General features: G+C 38.1%; 1 protein-coding gene across 7 annotated transcripts in view; it reads right to left on the bottom strand.

The window, feature by feature from the left end:
* The window catches only part of NVL (nuclear VCP like), a 113,331-nt gene that overhangs the window by 40,036 nt on the left and 59,288 nt on the right, over positions 1–14,007 (bottom strand). For all 7 annotated transcript variants that reach the window (XR_011490395.1, XR_011490396.1, XR_011490397.1 and 4 more), the window contains 2 exons: positions 7,166–7,242; positions 4,191–4,279 (listed from right to left, as the gene is read on the bottom strand). Coding sequence is in view for 2 of the 7 variants with exons in the window: in XM_020879474.2 (XP_020735133.2) it covers positions 4,191–4,279; positions 7,166–7,242 (166 nt within the window). In the remaining 5 variants the exon portion in view is untranslated. The remainder of the gene's footprint in view (positions 1–4,190; positions 4,280–7,165; positions 7,243–14,007) is intronic.

The following is a 14,007-nucleotide window of genomic DNA, read 5'->3' as shown; positions in this document are numbered from 1 at the left end:
TAACAGTAGGAAATATAAAATAGCCCTAGATGGCTCCATGGGCCAGTGTGATGACTGCTTTTTGTTTTTCACTATGAGATAAAAGGCAATGGCACCCCACTCCAGTACTCTTGCCTGGAAAATCCCATGGACGGAGGAGCCTGGTAGGCTGCAGTTCATGGGGTCGAGAAGAGTCAGACATGACTGAGCAACTTCACTTTCACTTTTCACTTTTATGCACTGGAGAAGGAAATGGCAACCCACTCCAGTCTTCTTGCCTGGAGAATCCCAAGGATGGGGTCGCACAGAGTTGGACACGACTGAAGTGACTTAGCAGTAGCAGTAGCAGGAGATAAAAAGAATCCACCTGCCAATGCAGGGGATGCAAGGGATGCAGGTTCAATCTCTGGGTTGGAGAGAGACCTTGGAGGAGGAAACGGCAACCCATGCCAGTATTCTTGACTGGAAAATTCCATGGACAGATCCATGGGGTTGCAAAGAATCGGACACAACTGAGTGACTGAGCACACAGCATACAATGCATTTATAAGCATTCTAACATTCTATAAAGTGGACTAGAAATATAATTTTACAGACAAGACAACATGTTTGTTTTTATTTTAAAAGAAGCACTATTTATGAAAATCTGAACTGTGGGATATTTCTTGATTTGAGAGAAGTAAACTTCATTTGCAGAAGCTTGTAGCCACGATTCTGTAAAGTATCATAGTCAACAGTGTGTCTTTAACAAGTTTCTTGTAGTTACATATAGGCAGTTAGCATAGTGTGTGATTATAACATTATGTAAGTAAGTAGCTTTCTAATGATCATAAGGTATCAAGGTGAAAAAACATGTAATTCAGCAATTGAAAACTTAGTGTAAAACTACAGCTGTAAACAATTCATATACACTTTAAATTGTCCAGTAAGCATTGTCCAAGCAAGTGTGATGGCTGGGTGAATAATCTCTTTGCTGGGTATGTGAGTGCTTAAGGACCTAGGTCGGTGTCTAGAAACTTATTTAAAGTTTATTATAGCAAATTCTAATGCTGGAAACAAAAAAAATAAACATTTGATCAAAGTGTTTGGAACGTTAATTTTTTGATCCAGAACAGTCATCTACTAAAAAATTGTGAAAATTTATATTGTTGTATGCATTCTACTCTTTTTTTCCCCCGCATTCTACTCTTACAAAGCATTTTGCATGCTGTACATTTAAAGTAAAATAACATTCTAATTTTAAAGACATAAAACTGTTTTTTAGATATATATATGTATACACATAGCTTGTTCTTATGGTTTCAAATTCTTCAGCCCTACTTTTTAAAAAGTTTTTACACATTATAATTCACTTTATACTCTGTGGGTCTTCCTTCCTCCCTTTTCCCACCTGTCAACTTGTTATTCCATGTCAGTGTCATATGTGAAGGTACCAAATGATATCCAATTACCTCCTAGTAAAATTACTCTGAAAAATTTCACATAGCTAGCTAGACAAGAATACTAACTTAAAGAAATCTCAAAGTTGATGTGCAGTGGCTACTCCAAATGACAGTGTTGTTTTTTTTTTTAAGGACTCCCTAAAAGAGGCCAATTCCTGATATACTTTTGATTTTGATCTTAAATAATAACTGGCGCCATATATCTATCTTTTCTTTCCAGTTCTTTCTTTCTGTTCTGCACTGATACTTTAAAGTTTAAGTGAAATTTGACACAAAGAAGTACATCTATCGTCCTTCTTTTTACATTTAAACTAGAGTCAAATTTTAATTCTGAAACCAGGGAATTCAGCCCTTTTTCTTTAAAAACAAGAAAACATCTAGTTTTTCAGGTTTATTATTTTTTTTCCAACTTAATACTTCTTACTGAAAGTCTTGCTCTTACGCATAGCATTAAGATATTTAAGCACATACATCTTAATATTTCTGAGGAAAATAGAATAGTAGTGGAATAACTGCAAAAGTAATACAGTAGAATAACTGCAAAAGTAATGCTGTACAGAGAAGAGGTCAGTCAATGCCATGACTCCTATTTGTATTAAGCTGAAATATGGAAATCAGCAAAGGTGAAGTATACTTATTTTCAGCTCTGGCTGTATCAGGCCCCAAACTAAGGAAGATGGAACATTTTTTAGACCATGGTGGAGGGGGATGATGGACAGAGACCTATGTTTAAGAGGACCATGTTGGTGATCAGTAGAACTCAACCTCAAAGAGGGAGATTCCTGAATGTATACCGAGGAAACTTAAGATAGAATCACACTGGAAAATTTTCAAGTTTTTTCAAAAACAAAGTTAATATCTGCATACATCATCCTACACATCAAGTAACCCAGAACAACAAAATGGCATTAGACTTGAATTTAGGGTATATGATTTTAGTGTTACCTTAATTAATTCATATTTTGGATAATGCTTTTTCCTAAAATTATGCCATCTTAAGTTTTTTTTTTTTTTTTTCACTTTTGTCTTTTTTTTTGTGGCTTAAGTTTTAAATCTGATAAATTTTCAAGGCAGAATGCTGGAAACTATAGAAAACTGCACAGGCATTTGGAATTTATACCATTTTTTCTTAGATCGCATTAGTCAAGCTTTGGCCTTTCTTTTAAATTTGAAGATCCCTAATATGCCAAACTCTCAGAAGTCAGTGGAGCAAAGAATTGAAGGTAAAATGGTGATTTAAAGACTGTCCCCTCTAAACCCCTCCTTCTTGTCTCTGAAATGGTACTTTGGAAGGAATTTAGACAGCAGATTGGTCTGGGAGCCTCTATATATGCATTTAAGTTTACTAGCATCCATCAACTTGGTTTTACGGAAAAGAGAACATCTTTGTTTCTATTATACTGTATTTCACCTGTCTGATTTCTATGGCAGGTTAGATTTTCCTGGTCCCGTAGGGTACATTTTGCCTTAAAAAATTGTTTGTGTATGTAAGAGTGGTTCACTTCTTAGTCTGGAGCATTTTCCTCCCTTATAAATGTTTGTTAAACATAAAAAAGGGGGTGGGGGAAGGAGAGGGTGGGACAAATGGCAAGAGTAACATAGAAACATATATACTACCATATGTAAAACAGGTAGCCAGTGGGAATTTGCTGGATGACTGAGGGAACTCAAACCAAGGCTTTGTGACAACCTGAAGGGGTGGGATGGGGTAGGAGGTAGGAAGAAGGTTCAGGAGGGAAGGGATATATGCATACTGGTGGCTGATTCATGATAATGTATGCTAGAAATCAACACAATATTATAAAGCAATTATCCTTCAATTAAAAATGAATAAATTTTTAAAAAGTAAAGCCTAAATAATTAAAAATAATAAAAAAAGAAGATATGTGTATTGATAAATCTAAGCTAAGCATATGCTGCTGTAACTGTAAACAAAAGTTAGCTCCAAGATTCCTGGTAGCCAAAGAAAAAAGGGAAAAGAATAAATGAAATAAACACAAATAAAGAAACATCTTCTGGGAAACCTAATGAATAAAAGGAGATCAATACAGGTTTGAACTTGAGATGAAAGTACAGGTTTGGAGGAAAAGGCAGGTCTTTCTGAAGAAAGTATTCGATAGTACTAAATATCTATGTTCAAAGACGGCCACACACTGCAACTGATCCAACAATTCTCCCAGGAACCAAGCAAAGCAGAGGCTATTTCTCTACTTGGCAGTCAGACTGCAGGTCACAAATAAATCATTTTCATCTACACACACCCAAATGGTATTCTCAAATACACTGTCAAATGTGAAGAACAGTACAAAGCTGTTGAGATGTCCCAAAAGAAAGTATAAGTATATGGAAAGTCATTTCAATTTTCATTTCTTATGTGTTTTCTAAGCTCTTCAGGTTAAGTTACATTTTAACAGTAGGTATCACCCTAACAAAAGAATGAGGAGGTTTTCCAGGACTGATAAACAGATCAAACTCATGATGAAAACAGTGTATGTAGCTACATAGCCTTACTCTAAACATTCTCATATGATGATAAGCAAAGAAAGAATACATTGTTTAAGGCACCAAGTAACTGCTATTATTATAGCTGTCAGCTACAGAGGTTATATAATATTCCCGAACAGCTGCTAAAGGTCTCATCAGAAAAATGTCAGTTTTAATATCACAGATGATAGATGCTAGAAAATGGTCATTTTCCAGGTTAACAGTGGCATTAGGTACCCAGAGTGATAATTAACTAGGACTGAGAGATTCTGGAGAGAACTGTACCTTTTTCACTTCCACTCTTCTGTCTTGCCATTTCCTGCTTCAGGGCACAGATAGAAGCCTCCCGTACCAAAGCAGAAAGATCTGCACCTCTGAAATAAGAGAAGAGCTCTTAACTCATTTATTCTTAGACACTGTGCAAAAGCCCAGAAAAAAGTCTGAAAGCAATTTCCTTTTTTCTTTAAATGTATTTTTTGAAAGTCTTTTTATTGAATTTGTGATAATATTGCTTATTTTATGTTCTGTTTTTTTGGCCAAGAAGCAGGTGGGATCTTGGCTCCTTGATCAGGGATCGAATCTGTGCTCCCTGCATTGGAAGCTGGAGTCTGGATTGGATCACCAGGGAAGTCCTGTAATTTCTTTTTAAGTTACATATTAAACATTCAGGAAAGAAACTGACCAACAAAGGTGGGATAAACCAATCATGGTCACTAGGAAAGAGCTTTTAGTTTTTACTCAAAATACTTCTAAGTTTTAGAAGAAAGGAAATTATGAAGGAAACATGTAGTGAGTCAAATATTCTCATGCTAATCACTATAGATAGCAATGTTAATATAAAAAGTCTAAAACAGTCAGAAGAAAGCAACTTACACATTATTTACTGTAAAATTTTATTCACAAGGCTCATGCTAAAGTACAAACTGGCCCATTACAAGTATATACCATTAGTATATTACCTAAAGTCTAAACTAAGCTTATATAAAAAGTCATTTATGACCCCTACTTCAAAAAAGGAAAATACAAAGGCTAAAGTGTCTGATGCACTTGATTCAAGCTCAAGCTGAATTGACACATCATAAATTACTTAAAATATGACAAGAACTAACAAGTCTTCATTTAATTGGTCTGTGTAATAATATGCTCAATCAGCATGGTTCTTGCATTCAATGAAAGATGTTGGGGTTGACTGGTGTTTCAATACATGACATCTTTTAACAGGATTCTTAGAGATTCTTTGAGAAAGGGTTTCAACTGGGAGATAAAAACCTCATCTTAAAAAAAAAAATCCTCATCTCTACACAAACTTATTTAATATATAATACTGATAATTCACATACCTAATATTATTTAGTTTAAATTATTAACTGAACTCAATGTTACTGCTGGTTAGGTGTTAGGTTTGTAATATTATTTAACAATCACATACATGCTAGGGTATTCATTTCTTTGTGAAAAGCGTGAAAGTGTTAGTCACTCAGTCGTGTCCAACTCTATGTAACACCATGAATTACAGCCCACCAGGCTCCTCTGTCCATAAAATTCTTCAGACAAGAATACCAGAGTGGGTTGCCATTCCCTTCTCCAGGGCATCTTTCTGACCCAGGGCTTGAACCCAGGTCTCTTGCATTCACGCAGATTCTTTACTGTCTGAGACATCAGGGAAACCCCATAAATTGAATCAACACTGGTGCAGAGACATCATTAACTAATGTAACAAGTAGCTGAAGGCTGCAGTATTACACAGTCCCTGTGATGACAGTGGTATTAAAACCTAAAACATATACCATTCAAGTTTAACTCTGACCCATTTAATAAATAACCTCCTATGTGGTATAATCCAAAAGATTGGCCCAGGGTCAGTTCTGCATCAAAATTGCCTCTGTTACCAACTGAAAATCTTTTCAGATTTTAGCACTCAAATATGCAAACTATTCACTTAAGTCCTATTTTCTTTAGCAGTAAGTTCATTAACTATAGACTGGCACACATTTGATTCCCAATGAGGGGAAAAGGTACATTCTCCTTAAAGGTAATGCAGGGCTTTTACACAGGCGCTTCAACACCATGGCCTGGGACTGACCACTGCCCCTTCACTGAGACAGTCACCGCTTTCTTAAGTGAGACAAGAGTCCTGACCAGAGTGCAGCAAATTTCTCTGGAGCACTGGGGTTGCGGTAGCAGAACTAAGATCAAGGCTCAGATCCGTAAGATGTCTACGTATGAAAAAACTGGAAATTAGACTTTGGATCCTGGCCACACTCCCTAAAAGTGAGTAGCATGGTTTCAAGTATAATCATCTCATGAGACAGTATTGTGAAATTATTCAACCAGAACTGGAAAGAACTGAGTGCTAGTATCAGTATCAGTAGCTATATTCTTTGGATATAAATTTACACTGTGAACAATAGACTCTAGAAGACCTCAAAGATTAAAACACCACCTTCCTTGATTGACTCAGCTTCAGAAAGCACATTTATTTGGCCTTGAGCTACAGGAATATCATGAACACCAAGTATATTGTAGACAATCAACAGGGCTTTAAAAATAAGCCAGAGGAGAACTCCCTGGTGGTCTATTGGTTAAAACTCCATGTTTCGACGGCAGGGAGTAAGGGTTCGATCCCTGCTTGGAGAAGTAAGATCCCACATGTTTTGAGGTTCACCCTCTCATTAAAAAAAAAAAAAAATGGAGGGACAGATGTGCCCTGTTAAATGTGAATTTCATTTCCTTCCCTGTGAGCCAAAATTGGGAAAGTTACTATAATGAAGTTTCATGATAATGAAGAAAACAACAAAAACTCATAACCACAACAAACTATGAAAGTAGAAATATCTGACCTCCCATTTTCATATAGATTGTGTAGATATTAACAGGTATGCTATGAAAAATGCATTCTGAGGCTTGAAAAGCTTGTAGATTATTTCCTTTTAAATGCTGAAGCACCTAGATAATTTGGCAGCTGGTAATGAGATGTCTCCTGCAACGTTCTGGAAGGACAGAGAGGCAAGCTGTGAAGGGCAGTGATGGTCGTCAGGGTGGCTGAACACCAGCGGTTGACATACGAGAGGACGTCCCTATTCCTGAGAACTCCTCAGAGCCTCAAAATGGGTGGTTTTGTCTCTAAGAAGGAGGAAGAGCCAGCCCCTGGGTGCTTTACAGGACTCCTAACTTAATCCTACTGCTGTCACTCTCCCGCATTTTACACATGAGGAAACGGGGCCTCAGAGAGTTAAGTGATCTGAGACTGACATACTTACGTATAACAATCACAGCGAAGGTCACCAGCAATTGCTTCCAAGTTTACATCTGCATCCAGTGGGGGTTTTGTACCATTCTAAGTGAGAGAGAAACATCCACTTCAGTTGAGACTTTAAAAATCAGTATTTATCAGGTGGCCGGTTAGCTCAGTTGGTTAGAGCGTGGTGCTAATAAAGATCAGTATTTCCCCACATAATAGGTTCTAAACAGATAGTAACGGCTGCTTGACTGAATGAATATAACTGACTCTCAGACTAGTGTTACAGATTTTTACAAATCTCAGTTTTGAGAAATGAGGTTAAGAAGCAGATCCCAAACTTGGGAAAGCCAAAGGCAAACAATTTATGCTGGTAAAGTGTGAAAAATGTGCAAGCACTACAGCCAAAAACAAAACACCAAGAACGAAACCCAACACCCTCAATCTTTCCAAAGGTGAAGAGTCACATTTCCTTTGCCTGATTAAATACGGCAAATACACAAGCAGTAACTAGTCCTGATGTATATATGTTACCTTAGTTTTAGTGTGAGGTTGGCTCAGAAGGGAGAAGTAACATTGCCTGTGGCCAGGAGAGAACAACAAGCAAACTGCTCTACCACAAAAGCCTAAAGCCCTCTGTGCTCGACGTCTTCTTTTCCAACCCTTTATCTAAAACTTAACCCTCATTCTGACGCCAACTCCACTCCAGCTCATACCAAGAGATGCTAGAAAGGATTAGTCTTAGAACAGTCTCAAATTTCAACAACAACACTTAACATGGTACTTTGCATGCATACAGTACATATTTAATAACATTTTTAGTGACTTACACTGCAGAGGCAAATAAAACAGATTTTAGTGACAAAGTTTACGATGTTAGACAGTAGGCTTATATGTGCTTTATTATTCTGATTTATAACTTATACGTACACTGCATATTGTCTTTCCTTTGTAGCAAATATTACATGGACACAGTTTAAGAAGAAATATATATATAGGAAAACAGCAAATAAACATATGTCACTAAACCTCAAATGTAAATATTAGCTCAGCAGGCGCTCCCAGCAGAGGGTGAGACAACCCAGCACCTTGAGCCATCACCTTCCTCTAGCACATGCTCAGCAGGTGTCCCTGCAGCTGGGTATGTTTAAGAATTTCACAAACTGTACATATGCTAGCTGCTATTATATGATAAAATGCAAATGTCCATCTATCACAGATTCAAGAAACTCTGACCTGTGAAATAAACATGGGAAAATAAACTCTCTGCGTGACCTCAGCAGACAATTTTGGTGCTTTTTTTCCCTTTCTCTCTCCGGTTGCATGTAAAACTAGACAGACTAAGTGACCCCTAAGGTTTTAGAAAAGGCAGAGGAACCAGAGATCAAATTGCCAATATCTGCTGGATCGTTGAAAAAGCAAGAGAGTTCCAGAAAAACATCTATTTCTGCTTTATTGACTACGCCAAAGCCATCAACTGTGTGGATCACAATAAACTGTGGAAAATTTTGAAAGAGATGGGAATACCACACCACCTGACCTGCCTCTTGAGAAACCTGTATGCAGGTCAGGAAGCAACAGTTAGAACTGGACATGGAACAACAGACTGGTTCCAAATAGGAAAAGGAGTACCTCAAGGCTGTACATTGTCACCCTGCTTATTTAAGTTATATGCAGAGTACATCGTGAGAAACACTGGGCTGGAAGAAGCACAAGCTGGAATCAAGATTGCCGGGAGAAATATCAATAACCTCAGATATGCAGATGACACCACCCTTATGGCAGAGAGTGAAGAAGAACTAAAAAGCCTCTTGATAAAAGTGAAAGAGGAGAGTGAAAAAGTTGGCTTAAAGCTTAACATTCAGAAAGCTAAGATCATGGCATCTGGTCCCATCACCTTATGGGAAAATAGATGGGGAGACAGTGGAAACAGTGTCAGACTTTATTTCTTGGGGTTCCAACATCACTGCAGATGGTGACTGCAGCCATGAAATTAAAAGATACTTACTCCTTGGAAGGAAAGTTATGACCAACCTAGACAGTATATTAAAAAGCAGAGATACTACTTTGCCAACAAAGGTCCGTCTAGTCAAGGCTATGGTTTTTCCAGTGGTCATGTATGGATATGAGAGTTGGACTATGAAGAAAACTGAGTGCTGAAGAATTGATGCTTTTGAACTGTGGTGTTGGAGAAGACTCTCTTGAGAGTCCCTTGGACTGCAAGGAGATCCAACCAGTCCATCCTAAATGAGATCAGTCCTGAGTGTTCATTGGAAGGACTGATGCTGAAGCTGAAACTCCAGTACTTTGGCCACCTCATGTGAAGAGCTGACTCACTGGAAAAGACCCTGATGCTGGGAGGGACTGGGGACAGGAGGAGAAGGGGACAACAGAGGATGACATGGCTGGATGGCATCACCGACTTGATGGGCATGAGTTTGAGTAAACTCCAGGAGTTGGTGATGGACAGGGAGGCCTGGCATACTGAGACTCATGGGGTCGCAAAGAGTTGGACACGACTGAGCGACTGAACTGAACTGAACTGAAGGTTCCTTTTAGTATCAATGCTTTCAATTTTGTCAGGGGGCAGAGGTAGGCAGGGATTCAAGGAGGCAGGATCTTGGTTCCCAGATGAGGGATTGGGCCCAAGTCCATGGCAACACCAAGTTCTTACCACTGGGCCACCAGGGAATTACCCCCCAAAACCCAGGATCTTATTACCAGTTAAATAGAGATAATTTGGTGCTACAATTAAGAGAGGGAGGGGAAGTCTTGTTTAAATAGTGATGATGAACATGTAATAAAGATTTATCATGATGGAGAAAAATGTTTGGACTTTCCAAGCTATGTCTACAGTGGGAAAGCCTGAGAACACTGCCTTGTTGAGTCCCAGTCCACCGTAGGAGGCAGCATGGGGTGGGACGAGAGGCTTCCTCATTAGGCCTGAGCCCTTATGAGAGTCTTTAATGTTCCTGAGAAACCATCAACCTTACCGTGATTGTCACCCAGCATATGGACGTTCCCTATGCTGCTAGAGAATTTTACTTCAGACTATCTACTGTCCTGTTTTGATCAAAAACTCAATCATAAGAAATCAACTCATGGAGGAATACCTGAGGATAATTCTTTTATTATATTTCTCAAATTCTAAATTCTGTTCTTGGGTCAAGCTGGACTTTCACAGAGGCCCACGCATCTCAGAATGCATGTCTTTGACCTTTCATCAAGTTGTTTTTAATGAACCCGTTTTTAGTTATGTAAGGACAACCACCAGCTTCAGTACTGAAAAGCTTATATTGTGTTTATTGTGTTATTATTGTGCTATTATTTGACATGGATATTATCAAAAACATCTATCACATCTGAGTGCTTTCTTTATGAGAACCTAGAGGAGAAACTTTTCTTAACAACTACATACCGGGAGCAATTGCCAACTTCCTATATTCAAGGCACTCTTTTGAGTTAAATATTTTGAGAAAGCTCAATATATAAAGGAACACAATAAACAAATGCTTATCTAAAAGCAATATTTTAGAAGAATAATCAATTCTTGGAAATTTTCTAGTTCTTAGGAAATTTTTTTAAGAGAAACTAACTCCCAATATATTATCAATTGGAAAAAATTAATAAATTGTCCTTTTTTCGGGGGTGTTTGTGGTGTGGTCAACATAAGATACTTCCAAAAGTTTCACTAGCAACATTACTTTCCAATGAGTAGAAATGCAGACTGAGGAATCTTGGGATCATTAAAATCTAATTATTCCTAACTGAAATGTGGAAATGTTTCTGACCTTCAGTAAGAAGTAAAATCAAAGGTTAATTATATTTATTGTCAAGTGGGAGCAATTAGAAAAAATTTAAGGGGAATATTAGTAAGCTTATAAAACCAAATATGTAAATACTACAGAGGCTCATTTATTAAAATAATAATTACATGTGTATGAAAATACTTATAACTTTTTATACTTGTCCTTTTCACTACTGATTTTATCACTTCTTGAAAGTGTGAAAGTGCTAGATGCTCAGTCGTGGCTGACTCCGCAACCTCATGGACTCTACAGCTCACCAGGCTCTCTCCATGGGATTTCCCAAGTACTCTTGAGTGGGTTGCCATTCCCTTCTCCTCGCAACCCAAGGGTCAAATCCAGGTCTCCTGCATTGCAGGCAAATTCTTTTACCATCTGAGAGATCAGCGAAGCCCCTCTTAATAGAGCTCTAATGGATGTCTCAATAATTTCATGACTAGAAAAAGATGAGTCAAAGGAACTGTTAGAGAGAAACAGTCTCATAAGAATCTGACTTTTGCAAACCCATGGACTGTATCCTGCCAGGTTCCTCTGTCTGTGGGGTTCTCCAAGCATACTGCAGTGCGTTGCCATTTCCTTCTCCAGGGGATCTTCCCAACCCAGGGAATGAACTTGGGTCTCCTGCATTGCAGGAGACCTGAGCCACCAGGGAAGCTGACAAAGTAGTCAAATTCATAGAGACAGAAAGTAGGTAGTTGCCAAGGGGTGGGGGGAGGGTGGAATGGGGAGTTTAATGGGGATAGATATTTAGGCTGCAAAATGGAGAGTTTGGGAGATGGATTCTTCAACTACACTTCAATACAATAAAAAAGAAAAAGAAACACACATCTCTGTATCTTGTCGAGAGATAGTTTCATTAGTAAAATGGAAATAATATTCATTTGAATATTTAAATATTCAGCCCACAGAGTTCAAAAAGCAGCTGCAAGGATTAAGCATATTCATATATGTAAAGTACCTAGAACAGAGAGTTTAATAAATATCACTTATCATTCTATCAGATATTCTTAGCTCAAGAAAATTTAACAGTTATACTTCTAGGTGAGATGTTTTATGTTTTAGTCATCTGGAGCACATTTTAAAAACACTGAGAATTTTGGGTCTTTCAGTGGGATTTTAAAGATTGCATATAATTTTTTTTTTAATTTTTCCATTTATTTTTATTAGTTGGAGGCTAATTACTTTACAATATTGTAGTGGTTTTTTGCCATACATTGACATGAATCAGCCATGGATTTACATGTGTTCCCCATCCCGATCCCCCCTCCCACCTCCCTCCCCATCCCATCCCTCTGGGTCATCCCAGTGCACCAGCCCCGAGCACTTGTCTCATGCACCCAACCTAGACTGGTGATCTGTTTCACACTTGATAATATACATGTTTCAATGCTGTTCTCTCAGATCATCCCACCCTCGCCTTCTCCCATAGAGTCCAAAAGTCTGTTCTATACATCTGTGTCTCTTTTTCTGTCTTGCAAAAAGGGTTATCGTTGCCATCGTTACCATCTTTCTAAATTCCATATATATGCGTTAGTATACTGTATTGGTGTTTATCTTTCTGGCTTACTTCACTCTGTATAATGGGCTCCAGTTTCATCCATCTCATTAGAACTGATTCAAATGAATTCTTTTTAATGGCTGAGTAATATTCCATGGTGTATATGTACCACAGCTTTCTTATCCATTCGTCTGCTGATGGGCATCTAGGTTGCTGGCTATTATATACAGTGCTGCGATGAACACTGGGGTACACGTGTCTCTTTCAGATCTGGTTTCCTCAGTGTGTATGCCCAGGAGAGGGATTGCTGGGTCATATGGCAGTTCTATTTCCAGCCACAGTCATCAAGACAGTATGGTACTGGCACAAAGATAGAAATATAGATCAATGGAACAAAACAGAAAGCCCAGAGATAAATCCATGTACCTATGGACATCTTATCTTTGACAAAGGAGGCAAGAATATACAATGGAAAAAAGACAACCTCTTTAACAAGTGGTGTTGGGAAAACTGGTCAACCACTTGTAAAGGAATGAAACTAGAACACTCTCCAACACCATACACAAAAATAAGCTCAAAATGGATTAAAGATCTAAATGTAAGACCAGAAACTATAAGACTCCTAGAGGAGAACATAGGCAAAACACTCTCCGACATAAATCACAGCAAGATCCTCTATGATCCACCTCCCAGAATATTGGAAATAAAAGCAAAAATAAACAAATGGGACCTAATGAAACTTAAAAGCTTTTGCACAATAAAGACTGCATATAATTTTAAAGATTGCATTTAATTTTATAATTTTATAAAATTATATATAATTTTTAAAGACTGCATATATTTTAAAGATTGCATATAATTATCTCCAAGCATGTGGCAGACATCAAATAACCTTTCTGGCTTTCTGAGATAAGGGTAAGTTTTAATGATACTTATAGGGAAGAAATGAAAATTACGAAAGAAAAAAATTCCACTTGTCTAAGGGGGTTTTTAGTGATAAGCCTCTCATTACCACATGATTACCAGAATCACCAAATACAAAGTATAAAGAAGCAGTATGTCGTTGCTTACTTTTCTCTTAAGAAACGTAGGCTCCAAGAGATACTGAAAAGTTGCTCTGATCTGCAGATTTTCACACTTTTCAGACCAAGACTGAAGAATTTTATTCTAATCTCACCATAATATTTCGAGTATTAATTGGAAAAAAATGGAAAGAGTATATATAAGACAATCTGGGGACATTAAGTAAAAAGCCAGCACACTTTGAAATACCATGGCTTACTAAGCATTAAAAATGCCAGCTCTCCTCATTGTGGCTGAGTCTTTATAAAGACAACCTGTGGGGGCAGGTCCGCCTTGTGGACTCTGCCCTAAAGTGAGATGCTGCTTCCCTCCCTCTAGCCTGCTTCAGCTTTAGCCATCGACACAGATCTTTAAACATTCCAGGCCTCTGGAGGGGAAAAGTGAGGTAAGGATGTGAATGAAATGCAGTGCAAGGAGCTCTCCTCAGAGGGAAACAAAATGTGCCCAGCTGCCCAGGCCTGAGCGGGTTCCTTCCTG

Source organism: Odocoileus virginianus, chromosome 11 (genome assembly GCF_023699985.2).
Source record: "Odocoileus virginianus isolate 20LAN1187 ecotype Illinois chromosome 11, Ovbor_1.2, whole genome shotgun sequence".
NCBI lineage: Eukaryota > Metazoa > Chordata > Mammalia > Artiodactyla > Cervidae > Odocoileus > Odocoileus virginianus.
Note: the sequence above shows the minus strand (reverse complement) of the source record. Positions and strands in the feature narration are given on the sequence as shown.